The 20622-nt window shown below is 39.7% G+C and overlaps 1 protein-coding gene across 3 annotated transcripts in view; it reads left to right on the forward strand.

Annotated features, from left to right (window-relative positions):
• pcdh11 (protocadherin 11) overlaps positions 1 to 14804 on the forward strand; it is a 122745-nt gene extending 107941 nt beyond the window's left edge. For all 3 annotated transcript variants that reach the window (XM_069531747.1, XM_069531749.1, XM_069531746.1), the window contains one exon: positions 10452 to 14804. In XM_069531747.1, coding sequence (XP_069387848.1) covers positions 10452 to 10909 — 458 coding nt within the window. In that variant the 3' untranslated portion in view covers positions 10910 to 14804. The remainder of the gene's footprint in view (positions 1 to 10451) is intronic.
• The last annotated feature ends 5818 nt before the right edge of the window (positions 14805 to 20622 follow it).

Genomic DNA, 20622 nt, shown 5'->3' on the forward strand with positions numbered 1-20622 from the left:
CCCACCCATAAAACAAACCCTGCCACCCCCACAGCCCTGGAACACTTGAGAAGTCACTTCTGCCAGGCCCAACATTTCCGCACCAGTTAATAAAGGGGAAATGAATTGTATCAGTGTTACTGTCTTTGCTCACAGTGAATAGGAAATTATCATAGAGATGGGTATTGGTGCCACTGAATTACAGAGGGAGCCGGCCTGTGTCTCTTGCTGCCGTGCACTTACTCGCGCGCATGCACAACGGTGTACAAGTGCACACGGACACGGTCGCTTGAAATAAACTGCAGGGATGAAATTGGCTATGGTGATGTCATTGTAGCAGTGGTGCTGGAGATGAGCCGGGAAGCTCTGGAAATTTTCTCACACAATTCAACAAACATCCGAACATGTTAATAACATTCAGGGTTATATTTCTTTTTTTTGCCAACTTCCTGTGTGTCCACGCAATCCCCGGGCTCCCCAGAGACGTGTCAACATTAGAGCTGACACTAGATGCCAGCGCGAAGTAATGTGACATAACCTTGCCTCTTTGTGGGTGTTTGTCATGTTAGAGGGGGAACAACTGACACAAAGAGGATGGTACCCCGGGACAAACAATATACACAAGAGCCCTCTGGGCCTGACACATGCACAAAATCAAAGACGTGGGGTGTTAATATCTGATAGTTAGCGCTCCGGGCTAAACAGTACAAAAGACATTGAGGTCAATGGGTTGCCGGCAGTCTCTAGAGCGCAGTAGTTGCGTGGCTATTTTCACCGTCTCCTCCTCTGTGGACTTCTCGAGCCACTGGAGCATTCTCCTCATCATCACAGCCAGAACACAATCAGTGAACCTACTTTCTGCTTTTGCCCTTTTATTTTATTATAATTCTTTCCATTTTTTTCATCTTTTGTTTTCCCTATTGACTGTGTGGAGCTGGAGAGGAGCTGTTAGATTTGCCACAGCAGTGCTGGAGACGGTGGATCAGGTTTTCAACTCCAAATAGTTTGATCATCTTAAAATAGTTTGAACGTGATGAAACTAAGTAACAATATATTTAGATCAGATCTAAAACAGTGACTCTTAAGTCAGGCAAAAACTAATTATTTTTAAACGATAATAACATTTGTCCCTAATTACCTCTGCCAAGGAGCTTATGCTTTCACCTTTGTCTGAACAAATCTCTACGAAACTTAAGACCATTCCATTTTGGTGTGGATCCAGATTATGGTGCAGATGGGTGTTTTTTTTTTGCTGTCTTTAACACTGAGATGATAGTTTTTTCAATATTTTGACCATATCACAGGGAATATTTCTTGGATCTTGATGAAACAGAATATTAAGGGAACTGATATCTATGAGTGTGTGATATTTGGTGCAGCTTGTATAAATCTAAGTTACTCTATCCTAAAATCACCACATATCTGTATTATGAGCTAATCTTTATCAGCAACCCTGTGCGATAATGTTGATGTTGTGTAACATCAACTAATCCTGTTTGTGTAAGAGTAGCACTTTGTGACAACCGTATGGTTATTTAGTCTGAGAGTGAGACTGTAATGAATGGTTTGCTTCACTTAGAACGCCGAGACAAACAGCGCAGATATTAAGCTTCTGCTATCCTGCTGTAAATAGAAGTCAATACAGCCACAGTTATTTAAGTATTTAGAATGTTTATCAGCGCTGGTTGATTTATTTTTTACAGATTTTGAAGCATGTTCCAGTTTTTATTGCATTATTTATGGGTTTAACTTTACATCTTCTTATTTACGTCTCAGCAGCAGCCGTGCGCCCTCTCGCTATCTCCCCCTCCGCGTGCCTATCTGGTATCTGTCGCTCTCACCCTTTTGCGAGTGTTAGTTGACAATGCTTGCACTCAACACAACCCAAATAAAGTGCATAGTGACAGAGACATTAACACACTGAGTACCTCTGTGATTTTAGTGAGAACGTATCTGTCAGCTGGGGCCTGGGGGAGTAAAAAGGATACATCTGAACTTTCAGCGACAGGCGTTTGGGTGGAGGATTGTGACAGTCAACATCAAAACAGTAAAAAGTAAGGCTATGATTTATTGAATGTGCCGTTTGTGTCTGCTTTCATGTCGCCAGTGATACATTATATGACTTTCCTCTCCTTTCAAGAACATGGCGATGCGGATGAATTAAACATGTTAAGCAGGGACAGGTCCTTCTCTGAAAGCCTTACCCTTTTCATGATAACCCCTTTTTAGACATTCAGTGGACTTATCACAGCGTATAAATAGGACAGAATTCATTATTCAGGGGAGGTTTCAGTGAAAAATTAATAGTTGTCCCTGGAGGAGGGTCTGTGTTGCTTCAGAAGAGGAAAACCTTTAAAGTGTACATGCACAGGGGGATCAGGAGAGAGGCTGCCCCCCATATTAAAACCTTTACCATGCTACACTACACACTGATATTTCAAATATAAGTTTGCTCAGCACTAATGACTGTGACTAATACCGTGTGCAGTCTGCATTCAAGCCTAAGCTGTCCTTAAAAATCTTTTGAAAATGGAGAAAGAAAAGAGGAAAAAGGACAGGATGTGTGTCTGGTCCTGACATTGACGCCTCATATAGATTATACACACACACGGAATAGTCAAGTAGGACTAAGCGCCAGGACTCGAGCTGTTGACATCTGAAGAGAGGCTCCTTTTAAGAGACTAAATAATTTCACTTAGAAATATCTCACTGTAGAGAAAACACACACCCCTGGAAAAACAACCAAGCGTGCACAGTGGGTCCTCCTCGCAGCTCTTCCACGTAAGAGATTACAATTTTTACCATGACCAGGTCACTCGTGCACTAAAATCATGCTGCCGCCGGTGCTGAGTGGTTTTCCGCCTGCCAGTTATCCATTGAAAGATGGGCTTCACAATGCTTTTGTATCCACTTCCTATCTGCCGGGCCGTGGAGGCAATAACAGTAATGTATGGCTAAGGGAAAACAGAGCTAATCATCAATGACTGCAAGATATATAGCATATGCAGTGGCACCTTGTTTATTACCCTCTCTTCTCCTCCCGCTGAATCCATCGGCTGCACAGACAGGCCGCACAGATCTGGGATCTTCTTCCTCAATGTTAATGTGATTCATCCTTGTTTTCCATAATAACTGGGGGCAATAGGTCAGTGTGATGGATTTGCTTGTTACATGACACAGGATGAGGCGCAGTGGTGGCTGGTTTGTCTCTATAGTCTTGCTTCCATCACGTGAACCAGGGACCTCGTTTATTATCAGAAAACATCCTGTTGTTAATGTCTTCTGTAATGTAACAGGTTCAGATCTTCGAGGAGTTCCTTATGCTTCAAATCAGCTTGATGTTTGATTTTAACAACGGAATCTAATCGTGATAAGTGACATTTTAATTATAGACTGAAGTCATTTCCTAAAAATGATGATTGTTTAGATAGTCCTGCTGGGACAATGCAATCTTGTTGCAGATATTAAGACAGCTTTGTCAGGCTCCAATTATTCAGCCTGTTTTCCTTTTGCTCTCAATCTTTCTCAAATATTTCTGCTTCCTTTTCATTCCAAGCTCGTTACTTTGCATTTCCATGACCTCACATTATCCACACCAAAAATTTGGGGGCATTTTCATTCATCCGTGTGCAGGAATTTTATATTTAACCCTATAAATATGGATTCATGACTGCTTTCCTTGCCAATGACAGCACACTTCTAGTATATCTAAATTATCATCCAAATTCTGCACAAGAACAGACTGAGAAAGAAAAGAATTAATGGCTACCCTTACATGAGAAGTGTTTTGATTCTGTGTGTGTGGGTGTGTGTGCAAGCATGTCTACTGTATATGAGCCCGTCTTGTGTTTCTACCCCCCATGGTAACTCTGCGCCACCTCCTCTGTGTGTCATTGTGGTGATGAGCGCTGATTGCAGATTGTTATGGTGTTTTCACCTCTCATCTATCTGGCCCACGCTGGGTATTTGGCCAGGCCTGATTGTGTTGATGGTTCCACCCGCGTCTTGTCCTCGGGTAGGGAGGCCCAACAGTGGTCCAGATATAATGAAGGAGATGTAATCAACCAATGTCACACACGGAAATTCAAGTGTCACGAAGAAAAGCTGTTTCTGTGTTCTGCCTTCCCAGCTGTGCTCTCTGTTGATGGAAATCACACAAATGTGGTTGTTGATGTCAGCGTTTTGCTTTTCTGTAAACATTTTATGCTGAGGAGATATAAAAAATGTGAGTTTTTCTTTCTTTCAACTCGTGACAGCAAAGGTGACTTGGAGAAGAAGGAATTTACATTAAAAAAAGTCTGCACATTATGTTGCTGTTGTATATTCTCAGTGGGGAAACAGTCGCTTCAACCTATAACATACTTTTAATCAATGGCAACAAAAAGACAGAGGCAAGCGCTTGGCACTGGACTGTTCAAGAGATCCTTTCTCTCTTTGTGCACTTTGTCCTCTCTCTGTGCTTTGTTATTTGTTTTGGTGTTCTAATCTCAGCCAAGTCAATAATATTCTTTGTTGTCTGAAATTGTGTGTTGAGAACAAAAAGGCCTCCTCCTTTCGTTGAAAGTACCTGTCTGTGACTTTTCACTCGCTCTCACACTCCTAGATAAAGTAATCATTAGATGTTGTTTTCTGCCTGCAATTACTTTCAGTTACAATGGGTCAAACACAAGGAAAGCAAAAGGGGTCGCGAGTAGACAAGGCTAGATGGATTACAGGCGATGAACTGTATAGGTCCCAGAAGTGCTGATAAATACGTATGTGGCTCGGAGACTCACACTTGTCAGCAGTGTCTCAGTAAATGCATCAAAAGTAATTAGTCTAGAGTATATATGGACAACCTCGCTCCCCTCTTATCTGCATCACATTGTCTCCTGTAAAAAGGGCCATTTATTACAGCTGGCACTATCTGTTTTAAAAAGTAAAAAAAGAAGGAGGAATGGCTCCGCCTTTTCTTACGTCTCACTTTTTATCTCCGTTACACAGAACTGCTGTGAAATTTATGTTTGGGTGAAAAAAATCCACTTTGTCATTAGTGTGTTATTGATCACCATTCTCTGACCATTCTTTCGACCATGTGATCACTGGTGATGAGATCAAAACAGGCTGTATTGAGATATTACCATTGTTTCATTCCTGATTCTAATCTTGTTAATACAATTCTACAGTAGGCGTTGACAAGCTGTCAGAGCTCCTTATAGATCTTAATACATGTCAGCCTCCTACATGGCACCACTGACCTCTACGGCATAGCCGGTCTCCGCCCTCCGAAGAGCATGCCAGGTTTTTATTGCTAAAATGGAATATTTACTTCCTCCTCCACGCCCTTGTCAGCAGTGACAGTGACAGCCCTTATTGCCTTCGCCAGGGATTATACTATTCCTCCCTCTGATAAAAGTGAAGAAAAACCAAATAGCCTTGGATTCTGACGTGCTGAGAAAAGTTCATTTTCAGACTCATTGCCACAGAGAGAGATTTTCTTTTACCACAGAAGTCACAGACCATGTCTCTGAGCCTGCATATCCTTATGTCATTGTTAAAGTAAAGTATATGGACATTATTACCACAGCATAGTTTTTGTCCTGCAGTCTCTCACAAGCTTTGTGATATAGAACATGAATCCAAAAGAGTGGACATCATCAACACTGAGGCAGTCCTAAGTGTGCATCACGAGTATGATACCCGAGAAGGAACGGTGTGATGCATCAAGAATATAAGTGGGCTGTCTCATATTTGTGATTCTGTTGAAGTGAGACATTACTCCATTCTTCAAATTATGATTGCCAGAGCTGTGATTTCAATTTTCTAAAAGTCCTGATAATTACAAACCCAATTATTTCACTGGAGATTCTCTTGGTTTGAGAGAATCTTCCAGTGTGCTGTGTTTTGATCTTTTGGTCGTCATCCACATGGAGAGACACTGTTAATGTGTGAGTGATTTTTTTTCTCCCACTCCCCCCCCCCGATCTCATCGTACATGCAGTACTTGAGGATGGTTGTAAAGACAAGATCTCCATTTGAAACATCTCATACAGCTGAATATTAAGCCTCTTTGGATTTTTATTTTATTTTGTGGAAACATAAAAACCTGTTGATCCCAGATTACCTGACAATGAGGGGGGCAGAGCTCCAGGTGATAATACTCTGGGTAGTGAAAGAAGAAAAGAAAATTTTCGTGGCATAGTTATGCTCTGGGATATGTTTGAGCTGTTGTGTAACTACAGAAAAAAAGAAAAGTGACCAGTTGAACTAAAGAAAGGAGAAAGATCACCGTGTAAAGACAAAAAAATATCTCAACCATGGGAACCAGGCTGCAGTCCTGGTCTACAGGTGGACCATATAAACTACAATACAGCTACAGCACTGTAAAACAAACAAATATAATTTAAGTAGGGCCATAATCATGCATGCTCACGCAGAGGCAGTTTGCACAACATCATAAAGCTTCACAGGACAATATGTGCTGTTGATGCGCGCAGGTTTCTGGCTCAAGAATTCAAAAGATTGTACCAATTAACAGTGTAGGATGAGTCAGGGGCCTAGTCCACCTTCCTGATGGCTGATTGAGGAATTTAATGTCCTAGATGCATGCAATTATCCTTTTAATTAGCAATAATGAGTTTATGCATGCTGAAATAATGAGTTGAATCGTGATATGTGTGCAGATCTTAATGTGAAGCTCATCAAGATGTAACAAGCTCTGTCAGTAAATATCATCAACTGTCATGTTAAATATCTCACTACTGTAAGTGAAAAGCCCCAATCAGGCAGCTAATATGCATCCTGTGTGTGTGTGTGTGTGTGTGTGTGTGTGTGAGCGTGCATGCGTGCGTGCATACGTGCATACAGGTTGTGTGTGTTTCTGCCTGTCACACCTTCTATTTGCATTAGTGGATTTAATGCCCATCAGTATAAAACTTGAAGATTAAATGCAAACCAGTGCAATAAAAGGGCAAAATATCATGTGTATACGCATCATTCGTAATCCCATATTCAGCCAAGTAGGTTATGTTTTCATCTGCGTATCTTTGTTTGTTTGTTGGTTGGTAAGAATACGCCAAAATTATTGTGGGTAGGAAGGATGTTGTATGTGTCAGGATAGAACCCAATACATTTTGGTGTGGATACAGATCCGGGGATGGAACCAGGAATTTTCCTTGACATGACTGAACATATTAACGGGATTGATATCTATAAGTATGAGCGAATTAGTGCAGTATAATTTACCCTTTGGTGAAGGTATGAGCTTTATGCGTAGAATGTGAATGTGTTTTTTTATGCTAGTTCATCATCAAATCAGTACAGAAAAGGTCAATATTATAGACGAAACACTGAACATAAATCGATTGATATATTATGCAATGTGTTTGAAAATGAATTGAGCAACTGGAAACCACAATACAATCCTATGAAATATACCTGCAGTTTTTGATTGACATTTTTGTTAAAGTTGGCTCATAAATGTTATCCAGTAGGCTCACGTCTTTGAGGATGCACTAGACTGCATCAGACTAAAAGATGTACATGTTGTGCGGGTGCTCTTTTCCCCCGGCTTGTATCAACATAAACTTCAGTTCTAAAATACTTAAAAGTCTGAAAGCAAAAACTTTATGTCTTATGTATGAGCTGAACCCCAACACTTGAAACCTACTGAACTGAACTGAATTGCAAAATATTGCATTACGTTCAATTCATCTTGTTCAAACACCTCATATATCTCTTAACTAACAATATTTCACATCATAGAGCAGCATTTGCACTGCATTGACCCCACCTTGTGTTCAGTCGAAAACAGTATTTTCGTTTCGCTCAACAACATTGGTGGGGATTGCTTCGCATGCTGTCTGGCACTCTAGTACACCTCGCTCCTAAATGTGTTCAATGTTTACACAAGCTGTAATGTTTGACCGCTTGAATGGAAGGTCAGCTGAAGGTGGATGCTGCGGCGTTCGATCAGTGGCTGGCCAAAGGATGTGTTGATGTTGCAGAACAAAACTGCTGTAGGCTGCCACTGGTATTGACCTTGTGCATGACCATAAGATCAAGTAGAAACCTAGAGCGGTGGCACAGTGGGGTGTCTAGAAACCATGGATAATAGATTACCTTGTGACAGTGCAATCAAATTAGCCCGCAGGCTGTACTGAATCAGAAAACAAATTAAATAGCATTTCATTTCTGAAGTCAACAGAAGTCAGTCATTTGGGGAGATTGCATCTGAACTTGTATTAGATGTTCAGTCAACTCTACAGAGTAAGTAAACAGGTATCAGGGTTGTGTTTCAACCACATCACCACTGCTCAGTGAAGACGAATCATCTCAAATGAGAACACAAGGTCTGAACTCAGTCGTGCTGTCTATTACACCAAATTGTTTGCCATTATCCCCTCTTGTCTGCCATTCAAATTTCCTTGAAGGGAAGGTAGAAAAGAAAGTTCACAGCATCAGGGGATCTGTAACGTCAGTTATCTGTGATTCCTCCAGAAAGCTCTGCGGGGTACAGTTGTTTCCCCTGAATACAAAAGACAACGGCATCACAAGCCGGCTGCGGCATACCTCCAGCTGACGAAAGCAGCCAGAGCTGTCTGCGACATCACTCACGCCGTGCTTCCACCCTCCCAAACCTGCCACCACCTCTGCAAACTATCCCCCTGGAATAGAATATAGTGCGGGCCCATGTCTTTTGGAGAGGCTGGATATGTTAAATATTGCACGCAAAAATTTGGAGGCACTGAAGGCTGTTGACACAGAGCTGCTGTGAGTTCAAGCTGTGTGAAGTCACTGAGCCTCAGACTACCTTTCATTGGTGAAATACTCCACAATAAAGGCAGCCGTGCCAATCATTTAATGTTGAGGAGGATGGAAGGAAAAGATACACTTTTAAATGTGTGTCTGTTTGTATTAAAACCCTGAAGCATTTGTTTGAGCGTGCTCGGCGAATGCAACGTTTATGCTAATAGCATTACCTCATCAATAGCGGTATTCTGAATAGGCATCACACACACCAGGAACACAGAGAGACAGATTGAGTCGGGTTGCTGCCGCGACCAGACTTGGCCCTATTGTGCTAGCTCAGAGAATGAGAATGTAGCATCCATTTTTGCCTTAATGAAGTTAGTGACCCTCTGAAAGGTGACACATTTACCGCCCTGGGGATTTATACACTCCTGCTCCAAGGCTCCAGTTCAATAAGGAGAGGACAGATTTGACTCCACGTGGGCACTCCAAATATATCCTCACAATTTATACCAGGCAATTCATTTTCAGACACTGCCTTTGTAATTAATTTTGATGCTGTTTTATTCAATCTGCACCGAAATACAAAAAAAGGTGAGAGTCTGGAGTCCAGACTTGTATCACAAGTAAAAAATTAATAAAAAATATTTATTATTTATATTTATTTTTCATAATGCCGTCAAACAATAGTTAGATGGCAAAAAGATTTGCAGATGTCTGTGGAATAGAATTACACACAACGTGTATGTGTTAAGGAACTAGTTGTGCCAGTGTACTAGGGTCTACGATTGCTTAATTATTTATAGCATTCTTACTTATGCAAATATACTAAATAATTTCTACATGACAGCTTGGAGCTGAGGCCTAGAGGAGGGATGTGATGTTTGAATGAGGACCCGTCTTTTCTTTGCATGGCCTAGGAAACATAACACCACGGGCTGCTGGTTGCCTTGGTGCATACTGTTTTACATTCTAATTATCTGGCTTGACAGGCTTTATTGCTGAAGCTCAATGCTGAGGCCTCATCTCAGACTCATTCCACATGTGCCAAGATAATGAGATAAGATAGTTTGAGTGTTTAGCCTTGGCCAGTTGTCTGCTCATTCAGTTTACAGTTTTTTCCTCTGTTCCACGCATGTGACCTAATGCTGGCATAACTAACTATGTTTATTAATTATAACTGAATGTGCTAAAGACGCTCACAGGATCCTGCCGTAGTCTTATTTCTTTTTTTCTTCCAGTTCTCATGTTGAGTTTTCTTATTTGACCAGATTTATTCTGGATTCTGAAAGATCAGAAAGATTTAAGGTGTGCCACATTGATAGTGATGAAAACAAACAACACTTTGTTACGATGTTCATTAATGATTTAATACACTAAAGTCAATCCGAGACATAAACAGCAAGACATTTTTTTTGTAACTCTAATTAAGCTACTGGGAATTCATTGCATATTGTAGGTAAACAGACAGAGTCATGGGAATACCAATGGAAATTAAATGCTCTGCTGGTGTTTTTCTCATTACAAGATGAAATGAAACATTTATCACTGACTTTCATTTCTCTAAAAGGCTGACATTTTGTAGGTCAAAAACGAATAAGACGACAACTATCTTCTGTTTACATTATGATTCACGAGTTCATTCAGTGCCTTTACGACACCCAAAAATCATTTCAGCTGCAGTCTGTACGTTCCGACCTGTTAGATTAACTATGTTGTTTTCTTCTTTTTCTCTTTTACAGCCATCGAGGTGAACTTGCAGAAAGCCTTGGCTGAGGCCTCTGAGACCTGTACCCAGGAGTGTCTGATACTGGGCCACTCGGACAGCTGCTGGATGCCTCCAGCCCTGGCCCAGTTCCAGGGTCCTGGCAGCAACAGCCCCACCTCCAACCCCACCGCCATCATCGGTACCCTCCCCTCCTTTGGCTTCCAGCAGAGCTGTGCCCGAGGAGCCAGAGCTAACATGGGAGGCATGGGGGTCATGGATGGCCGCCATACCCTGGGCAGGTCTGTGCCCAAAAAGGATGAACTGGACAAAGGGATCAACCGACCGCAGTTCTACAACACCCTGGACAGACACTGCAGTAGTAAGAAGGAGGACCCCGTCAAGGTCATCCCCCTGGCGAGTTTTTCCTCCCCCGGTCAGCAGACGCCCACTGGTGGGGGCAGCAGCTCTTTCTTACATGAGCACCAGTTGTAAGCATAACAGACAGAGCTTCACCGGCCTGTCGTACTTGTGACTCCCTCCTTTGACGGCTTTTTGTCAGTGACTTCTGATCAGTGTGTATGCGTACGTGTGGGGGTATGCATAATTTGAATAACTTTGACCAGCTCCTGCTTAGTTTTACTAATGAAGACATCTGAGAATGGATTTGATCATGACAATGTTGTTCAGACAAAACCACATGGGATCAGTCTGAAAACTTTAGTCTATGAAATGAAATGTAAGTGTTAACATAACAGACCCATGTATAATACATAAAAGGTAGTTCTATACCAAAGTAGATCCATCACAGAAAAAAAACGTTTTTGCTTTCGGTTTGATGTTTGCTCAGTGACATGACAGGGCAATGTACTCTTTAAAGTCCTTGGGCCCAGCTAAAAAAAACCTTTCCCTTGCACAGAAACAAATAAAAATACATTACTTTGTGTTGAGTGTACTAAACTGGGCTAAATGTTAATTATGAGCTCTGGGTGGACACTGTTTCTGTTCAAGTTCTAGTGAAGTATTGCTCTGTGTAACTCGCAGCACAAACTCCTTTGGTGGTGGAAGATGTTTCTTTTGTCTTCAATGAACATGTTTCAGAAGTCTATTTTGGTCAGGGGACTGCAGAAGGATAAAAAAAAAGTCTACAAAGCATAACTAGGCCAGTGTTAGACAGCACCGGTAATCTTTTGTATTCTACATTTTCACCATGGACCAGTACACAAACTGTTACAGAAGAAAAAACACAAACTCCTGCACATACACACATGCCCAGGATGTTTCCATATGGTGGTCACCTCATCTCTGCCAACTCTATTAAGAAAATGTTCTCTCCTAGCATTATCTCAGTAGCTTAGCCTTGAAAAGCGCAGACAGATGCGCTTTGGAAACGTACCCTTTGTTTCCTTCCCTTTGTTTCTGTTTCTTACATTTTTCTCTATTTATAAACTCTCACATAATAACAGCTATGGAGCCAATTATGAAATTCTTAGTCTAATTACTTTGATGTGTGATCTCATCGGCGACCCTTGATGTGGTTAGGATTGATTCTCTTGGCTGGCCAGAAACATGCTCCACATATGTAGAGGTAATGAAAAAGATGACAAGCGCTCGGAAAAAAGCAGCTTCACATTTCCATCTCCATTATTTCAATGTAAACATCCATATTAATGCTTCAATTATTATTTTGCATCTTCATATAGCTCAGTTTAGCTGCAAATTTTCCACTATAATTGTTTGCTATACGTGTTGACACCACATTAATTGACCAAGGTAGATGCATACATTTTTTAGGGTACTGAGTCGAATTTAATTATTGATGTTGAAGTTATTTTTGCAGTTGTCAAAATAATAGGCATTGGCACCATTTGAAAGGACCTTCCTGCAGGCTGCCTCTCACCATGGTTTCACATACACACACTGCATCACTGCCTGTGTGTGCAAATTGTACTGATGATGATAACTACTTCAGACTAACTCTGTACTAACAGATTGGGTGCAGTATAATCTATTGCTACAGCAATAAGTGACTTTGCTGATATCCATTTTGTCTTGGATGTCCCCAGTAACATCCAAGCCAGGTGTCTACATCATCAGGTATATGATTCATGCGATTCATTTTCTTGTACCATCCTGCAAATTGGGAACAGGCCTAAATCTATAATGCAACGTGGCATTCTCGAGGGAAGGCGCAAGGCAAATTGTGTTTGCATGCTCTTAGCTACCACGCCTATTCTCTCTGATACTATAGGGTCAGGACTCTTATCATTATGAAGAGAATATATCTGAGGCTCTGAGATGATCACTTAAAGGAACAGTGTGTCAAGGACACAGGAAGGGACAATTCAATTCCACCTCAGTCAATTGTGAAAATTGATTTAATTCAAAATAAGAAACTTAAATGAATCCTCCTATAAACAGATTGAAGAAAATGTCCCAGTTTGGGAATCCAATTTCATGTCATTTACTAATACTCAGATGTTTTTTATTTCACTCTATCACTTTCCATGTCATTTCCCAGGATAGACATGTTTCACCAAATGGTACAAACAATTCATATTTATTTAAAAGGAGCATATATCAAAAGTAAACATGCATTATGTCACGGGAAATTGGAATTTTATAACTGAGAAATGCAAATCCAAAATTTGTGATATGTGATCCTAAAGTTTTCTCAATGTACTCCCACATCTTTTCAGTCTGTTTATGATCACATGAATAAATAGGGTGGATCAATCCCTGGTTGGATCATTTCAACCAACATATAACTGAAATAATAACAGCTAACCTTCCCATTCATTAATAAAGAGAAACACAGATGTTATCTACTCTTGGAGTGTTTATAAAATTTACACAGTAAATTGAGCCCTTCCTCATATCGCAGAGGGAGAGAATAACCATGAAATAAGTTAGAGATAATACACTGTCACACACTGTAATAGGAATGTGATTGTTTGGAATAATTCATCCAATCACACGTGTACAGTTAGCACAATATTACCTACCTGTAACTCTCACTGTGTTTTAACTTTTCCTGCCTACATAACCCACTTGTACTGTAACGCTGCAGCAGCTACACTAATCAAGAGAGAGGGAACAGTACAGTAACTGCATGAATGTACATCTGTAGGATGTTGCTTTTGATACTAACATAAGTTATTTTGTCTACTGCATATAATTTTACCATAAGTTCTTTTAGAGGTAAATGTAGTGGTGTTTCAATAAGTTATTCATTTTTTAAGCAAAAGACATAACATATGTATATCTGTTTTGGGATGATGCTTGTCTGACTGTTTCAAAGGTTTTTCATTGTTCACAAAACATACAGTGAAAAAGACAAGATATGGTGACATGTTTTCACATTGCACGATTCTGCTCTCATTGCTATTTTCATAGTTTTCTAATTCCCTCTGCCCTGGTGATAGAAATAGAAAATACATTATACTTAAGACTGGAAATTGCTTTTTTAAGTTTCTGAAATTACTCTATTCAGATGTGTGTCATAATTACCATGCCCACCCGTGTCATGATTTGCATGAACTGTTTGGACTAGCACAAGGCGTTTTGACACTTGCCTGTGTGGTCCATGCATCCGTCATTAGATTCAGTGTCCGTATTGGTGTTTACTACTCTACCTGTTTGTCTGTCTTATGGAGCAAAGCAAATGTTACATGGTGTACACATTCAAACTTTGTGAAATGTGCGTACCACTTATGCCTCCGCTTACACACAAATATCTATACTGTCAGGTAAACTGGATTTTAAATTGTATATAGCAGTACCCCTAAGAACTAGTACCAATGGTTACAAACTAGAAAGACAAACAGGAAAGATGAAAGTCAACAGGTTATCTAATGGAATTTATTACGTTGTTTCAAAAGGAAAAAAGGAAAGAAGTAATGAGATGACAATCTCTGTTGTAATGTAAATGGATACATATGCATAATATTGATGAGAGTGTGTTTGAATGTGTTTATAGGTGATCTTGTATGTATGTGTGAGGGGGAATGTGTGTGTCTCCTTGCATGTATGGATGTGTGTGTGCACATACGTGTATACTGGCATGCTCCTTGCCAGAATATTTTATGTACACAAATGTATCTTGTACAAAAAAAAAATATATCAAAATATGATATAAGACTTAAGTATATGCTTGTAAATTAGTCATCAGTGAGTCAGGTCGAGTTTGCTTTGAGAGAAGGCTTCAATGCTTGCCAGCAAATCTGTATTGGTCAGTTAAAGCTATACAGTCTGTGTTGTCATGCCTTTGTAAAATATTCCATTTAAATCTATGAAAAAAAAACTTCCATATGGTGAAATGATTTTTCTTGTCATTGAATTTTACTTGAGCCATTAAATATTGAGTCCTCAAAGTACGCTTGGATCGTGTTTGTCCTTCACTTTACATCGTTGTTTGAGAACATTGTCATTCAACGATAGATTTGACAGGAGAGCATACTGTCACTGTTTTCCAATTACTGCAATTACAAGCTAATGAAAGAAGACCCATCAAATTGGACATGGCGTTTCACCTTCATAATTTCAAGAAATTAATGCCGCTGGGGATATGGCCTATGACATATACGTGTATATTTATGGCAAAAGCAAAAAGAACCAAGGGAACAATACAACTCACACAATATTGCTGCATGTCTCTTCAGCAGATGCTAAAGGTCGAAGATGCTTTGTATTCCTTTTATTTTCCAAAGCACTAATTGACAAATAACAATGAAACTGGCAGCTTCAAAAAGTAACAATTGTTCAAATAATTCACATTTTATTTTATTTTGCTGCTATGTACATCAGTTAAACCCAGGCCTGTGAATAGATTCTCAAAATTCCCAAAACTAAAGTTTCTTCCAATAAAATGCAAAGACATGTGGATGTGTCAAGTCAATCAAAAACACTTTTAAAAACTGAAAAAAAGAAAAATTAACATTGACTACTGTCACAATATAAATTTGATTAGATTAGATTAGATAAAACTTTATTGATCAATGCACTTATATACTTCTAACAGCAGCAGGCATGAATGAGGTAGACAAAACAATAAAGAAATATAAAAAGGACAATAGAATAAAAATAAAGAAAAGTAAAGTTGAATAAATTGATCCGGAAAACTCGCAAACAATCACATAATTACACTTTATATGGAGCAACATTAGCATTTGAGCAATATTTACTCTTCTTTGTAATGTTTTAGGTCTCCACCAATATCTGACAGCATTTTTTGGCTCTTTTGTCATTAAAAACTGCATTATCTGGCCAACAGCATATATATCTGTTTTCTTTGCTTCTGGGCAGATAGTGTTATAGAGCTTTTACCCTGAAAACAGATACTTGCTGTAGCCAATGCTCATGCTCAAAGCACAAATGAGAGACTACACCAAAACTGGTGACTTGTGGGCTGAAGAACTAAAACAATGAGTTTAAAGACATTTGAGCCGACAGCAACTGCTAAGTTTGGTAATAATTTCTAGGGTTTGTGCAGTCATGTTGTTGATGTTGACAGTTGCTTATATTTTTAAGTTTTAAACATTGAAAATTTCCCATAGCTACACTACCCCCACAGGATGTGAAAAGCATTTAGCTTTACCTTAGCATAGTCAACTGCAGGACTTTACACCATCAATAATGAAAATATCTTCCTATATCCACTGGATTTCAGTAATGAGAGGTATGACCTCAATCAAATGCTCATTTCCATCTGTATACTCAGTAAAACTCTTGTGCTATTTATGTCAGTATACATAAAGTTATGAGAGTCAAGGGTTAATTGGAAGAGAGCACTCCTCAATCAACCTTTTTGATATGGTCCAACGATACAAATAAATGTGCTTCCCATCACCAGGTGGCTCCTCTACTCATTACACTGTCCAGACATGATCATATCAGCATAAGTTACAGACCCTAGGAAGTTGCATATAAAGAAGACGAGCAAATTAATGGAATACAATAAACCCTTGATTTTAGCCTTTTGGTCCGAGGGTCAAGAGGTAAATGTAACTTTAAGTCAGGAGTAGAGAAATGTATTTGCTCCTTCATGTGCTCTGCCTGCTCAGAATGACAAGCTGTGGTTTAGTTTAGACTCACTGAGCATCATCATCATCCTGCAGCATCTTTTCAGTGATGCCCTTAGGCTGTCCACTATACTGTAGCCATTTGGTTTCATACACAGTAAGATACAGAAAACAAAACTCTACATGGACGTTTATTTTATTACATTTGATTTTATTTCCAAAAATTCTGTCCATTCCTTGTCATAAATCTGGACTGTGCATCTGTAGATCTACTCATCCATCCATCCATGTACCCATCCACCCATCCATCTATGAGAGCTTTGTACCTCAAAGGCAAACTCAGCAACAGCTTCGACAATCCCCCTGAGCTATGTATCCTACCTGAGGCCCTTTTGACTTCGTGCTTTTTACACTGTTCTCTTATGAATACATACAATCCCTCAGAGAGGAAACCTAAAGCATACAGTACAGTGCAGGGGTTGATGTTCACGACAACAGGACATGACAGTATCTCCCGGCACTGACTCCTAACTTGCGCGACACAAAGAGCCATGTCATGTACCTCGTAACGTGCCAAAGGCTTGCTGGACTGTGTCATCTCACTGCATCTTCAGCATATGTTCAGTCCCCAGCCTCCTTAAGAGAGCCGGCTGTGACCTGTCCCATTAGTTTTCCATGGTAATTGGTTAATAATGAGACAGGGTCTGTGCCGAGGATGTCCGCACTGTCAAAACACATGCATACTCAACAACACCAATCTGCATTTCCAGTAATTACTGCATATTTGAACAGTAAGGATTTCGTGATTTAACAGCACAATCTGTGCCCTCCCACCTCCACCCCAAGCACACACAGAAACTCGGACACACACACACAGTCCGTCCCCATCTGCTAACAAGCCAACTTATTGTAAGCCTGCTTAGTTCTCAAGGTGTCATCTGTTGAAGTGTCAGGAGAACATATAGAGATTGTCAAACAGTACACTCATTTCAAATTGTAATTAAACTGGCCATCAGGTACCTTGAGGCTGTTTAGTCAACAGCAGGGTACTAATTACTATAAGATGACCTTTGGAATAATATCTGGTGAATTATTCATAGTTGAGAAAATTGCTTCGGAGACATGCCAACGACATCCAAGGGACAGCTGAGTGTACACACAAAGAAAATTCCACTCAACGATTTCAGCCTGGCCATGAAAATGAGGTCAGCAGATGGATAAAAACCGTCGCTTTTTGTGTGTGAGAAAATGAGATAGTTGCGATAAGCCCTGAAAGACAAAATGAAATTTTTTGCCTGCACAAAGAAGAAGGTTGCCAACCAGAAAACAGAGTGACTCATGTAAAGTTAATGTAAAGGATTTTTGAGAGAGAAGATAGCCTATCTTGGGGGGGCTTAGGATCCAATATTATCCTGCTGTGCAAGCTGACACTTTATTGTGCTCTCAACTCTGCTGGCTATCAAATAAAACCTTGATTCTCAAACTATGATTACACAAAAAAATAAACTAGATTTAAATTCCAATCAGATCTCATGTTAAAAACACTGAAACCAACTAACCTGATAAACATTAAGCATTTTATTATATGTATTCATTATTATTTATTAACTATTTGTTTTATTTGATAATTTATTGAGAATACAATGTATAATGTTATATGTAAAAGAAAGTACAAAAGAATAAAGACAAACTCAACAGGCTCATCCTCCTGCAGTAGTTTACAAAACCAGTTACAGCTTCTGCTCCCTCATGCTTTAATGTTTCTGTGGGGTATTCTCCACAGAGAGGGCAGAGGTTCTGTGGAGTTTCTTTCCATCTCTGCTCAACCTTTAGGGACACTCTGGAGAGATTACCCCTGGGACCTAGCACACAACTGTTCTTCACATCTCTGTGCAACATAAATACATAAGCAGAGAGAGAACCAGTCTTTAAAACTGCATCAACCTGCGGAACTCAGGTGATAACAGATAAGAAAAGTGGGTGGTGCAAAATACTTTTTTTTCACAGCACTGGCCTCTTCCAGTGTCTTTATTACAGAGAGACAAGTAATAGTCAATCAGTGGGCTCAGCACCATCACAATGATTATAACCATATGGCTAGGCCCAATGAATAACCACATTCAGTCTGATCTCAGTTGAGTATTTATGGCAAGGTTTGAAAGAGGGTCAGAGACAATGCTCTTCACTGCCAGACAACCCAAATGATTCGTCAAAATTTGGGGTAATTGGTGGTAATTAACATTGACCTTGTCCTCTTGGACATTAGAGAATCAAAGCCAAGCCAGAAAATCTCCCCTTGCCATTAGAGAGCAATTACTGATAGGAGACCGTACAGCAAAATAAAATCCATGCAGCTGTGTCTTTATTTCAAAATGTGTTTTGCACAATGTCAAATCCTGATGTGAAAAGATGTGCAGTAGACAAAAGGCCATAGATCTTACTAATGTAAGACATTACCATTTTTGTTTTCAAACTAGTAATGTTGTTGACGGTAAGTGGGTACTCATAAAGTGTTTCTGCAATGCCATTCCCTGTAATCACACTAAATGCAACACTGCACAGCCATCCCTTGACCCATTGTTGGCTTTTTTTAAACAAAGTTTGACTTTGTAAGTTTTCCTTTCACAAAGATTCTGGATACACAGAGAAATGCATTTGAGCCAGTAAAGATATTTCTATTGGGAATAGGATGTCAGACCCAGACAGTGTAGTAGCAGCTTTGTTAGATTGTATTGAGTATGCAAACATTGTCACAGTAATGTTATAATCAGTGTTTATTACATGATATGAAAGAGTAGGAAAGGGAATTAAACTCAATCTGCAGGGAGTTTAAATATCTCTATTTCAAATAGATATTTCACACAAAACAAAAAGGGGGGGGGGGGGGGGGGGGGGGGCTGAACTGACCAACAAATCATCATTGACCAGCATGGCTACATAAATAAATAAATACATCTGTGTTTCTCTGTGTTGCCCTACTTCATTAATAACAACTACTACTTTATTTTTTTCCTCTCAGGGGTTTCCTGCCTGAATAAAAAAAGATGAGACATATATAACGTTGCCTTGCCTGATAGGTAATGAAGAGAAACTAAGTTCACATCATGCCCCTTTCGCAGTGAGGAAGTACATCAGAGAAACTGCTTTTACTGCGACTTCTCTGTGCAAATCTAAAGACAGTATCACAGGGCAGCCACTGTGCCTGACAAGCCTGTTCCTGTTCAACACACACACACACACACACACACACACACACACACACACACCCAGAGCTTTCCTGCAGTTAAGGCAGCAAGTCCCTGAAGCTCTTCCTCTGTGGAGTTTATTGTCAGAGTTTCTCCGATGGTGGGACGCTTCTCCCTCCCCTTTGAAATCTGGAAGATCAAACAAAACAACAGTGTTGATGCAGGGTGTGTTGTGTTTGTGGTTTGAATATATAATCAATTTCCACGGTTAGAGGTTTCTATATGCTGTTGCATTGTTGCTAGATTATGAAATTAATACAATCTTTATATCTATCTATAAGGATGCATTTAATTTATACACCAAATAATGTATATTGCATTTCCAATTTTTTCTTACCTTTCACATTTTCATAATTTCTTCCCTTTTCTATAAAACCTCTAAAATAAACTTGAAGCAACAATAAAACTGAAAACTTAAAAACTGTAATTTTCTTTTAAAAAGAAAAAAATAACAACAATTTATTTAAGTAACCAGGCCAAAATTTGCAAAAGCACTGCTGTAGGCTTTTTATGGCCCTTTTTCAAAGTAGTATTCTAGGCAATCAACCTTTACTTTCAATAACATCTATTGAACAATGGCAAGCTAAAGCATTGTGGGATGAAAAGAAAGAAGCAACAGGAAAAATCAATATGGCAATTACGTGTGCAGATAATGGACATCAAGGTGTTATTTGGAGTGACCGAAAAGAAGAGGTAACATAAAGCCAATTCAAATAGTGCAAACATTTCATTGTCTCACATCTGGCACTGTGGCATGGATTTAGTGTCAACAGTCTCTGGAAAACCAACAGTGGCTTTTTGCCGTTTCTCAGCATTGCCACAGCTGAATTAGCATTATTTAGCACTATCTAATCATTGGGTTCTTCTTGCGTTTACACACAATCACCAGCTTTTGTTAAAATTCAGCTTGCTATTATGTTTGTATCGACTGTGGAAACTCTAA

Source organism: Paralichthys olivaceus, chromosome 9 (assembly GCF_024713975.1).
Source record: "Paralichthys olivaceus isolate ysfri-2021 chromosome 9, ASM2471397v2, whole genome shotgun sequence".
In the NCBI taxonomy this organism is placed as follows: domain Eukaryota; kingdom Metazoa; phylum Chordata; class Actinopteri; order Pleuronectiformes; family Paralichthyidae; genus Paralichthys; species Paralichthys olivaceus.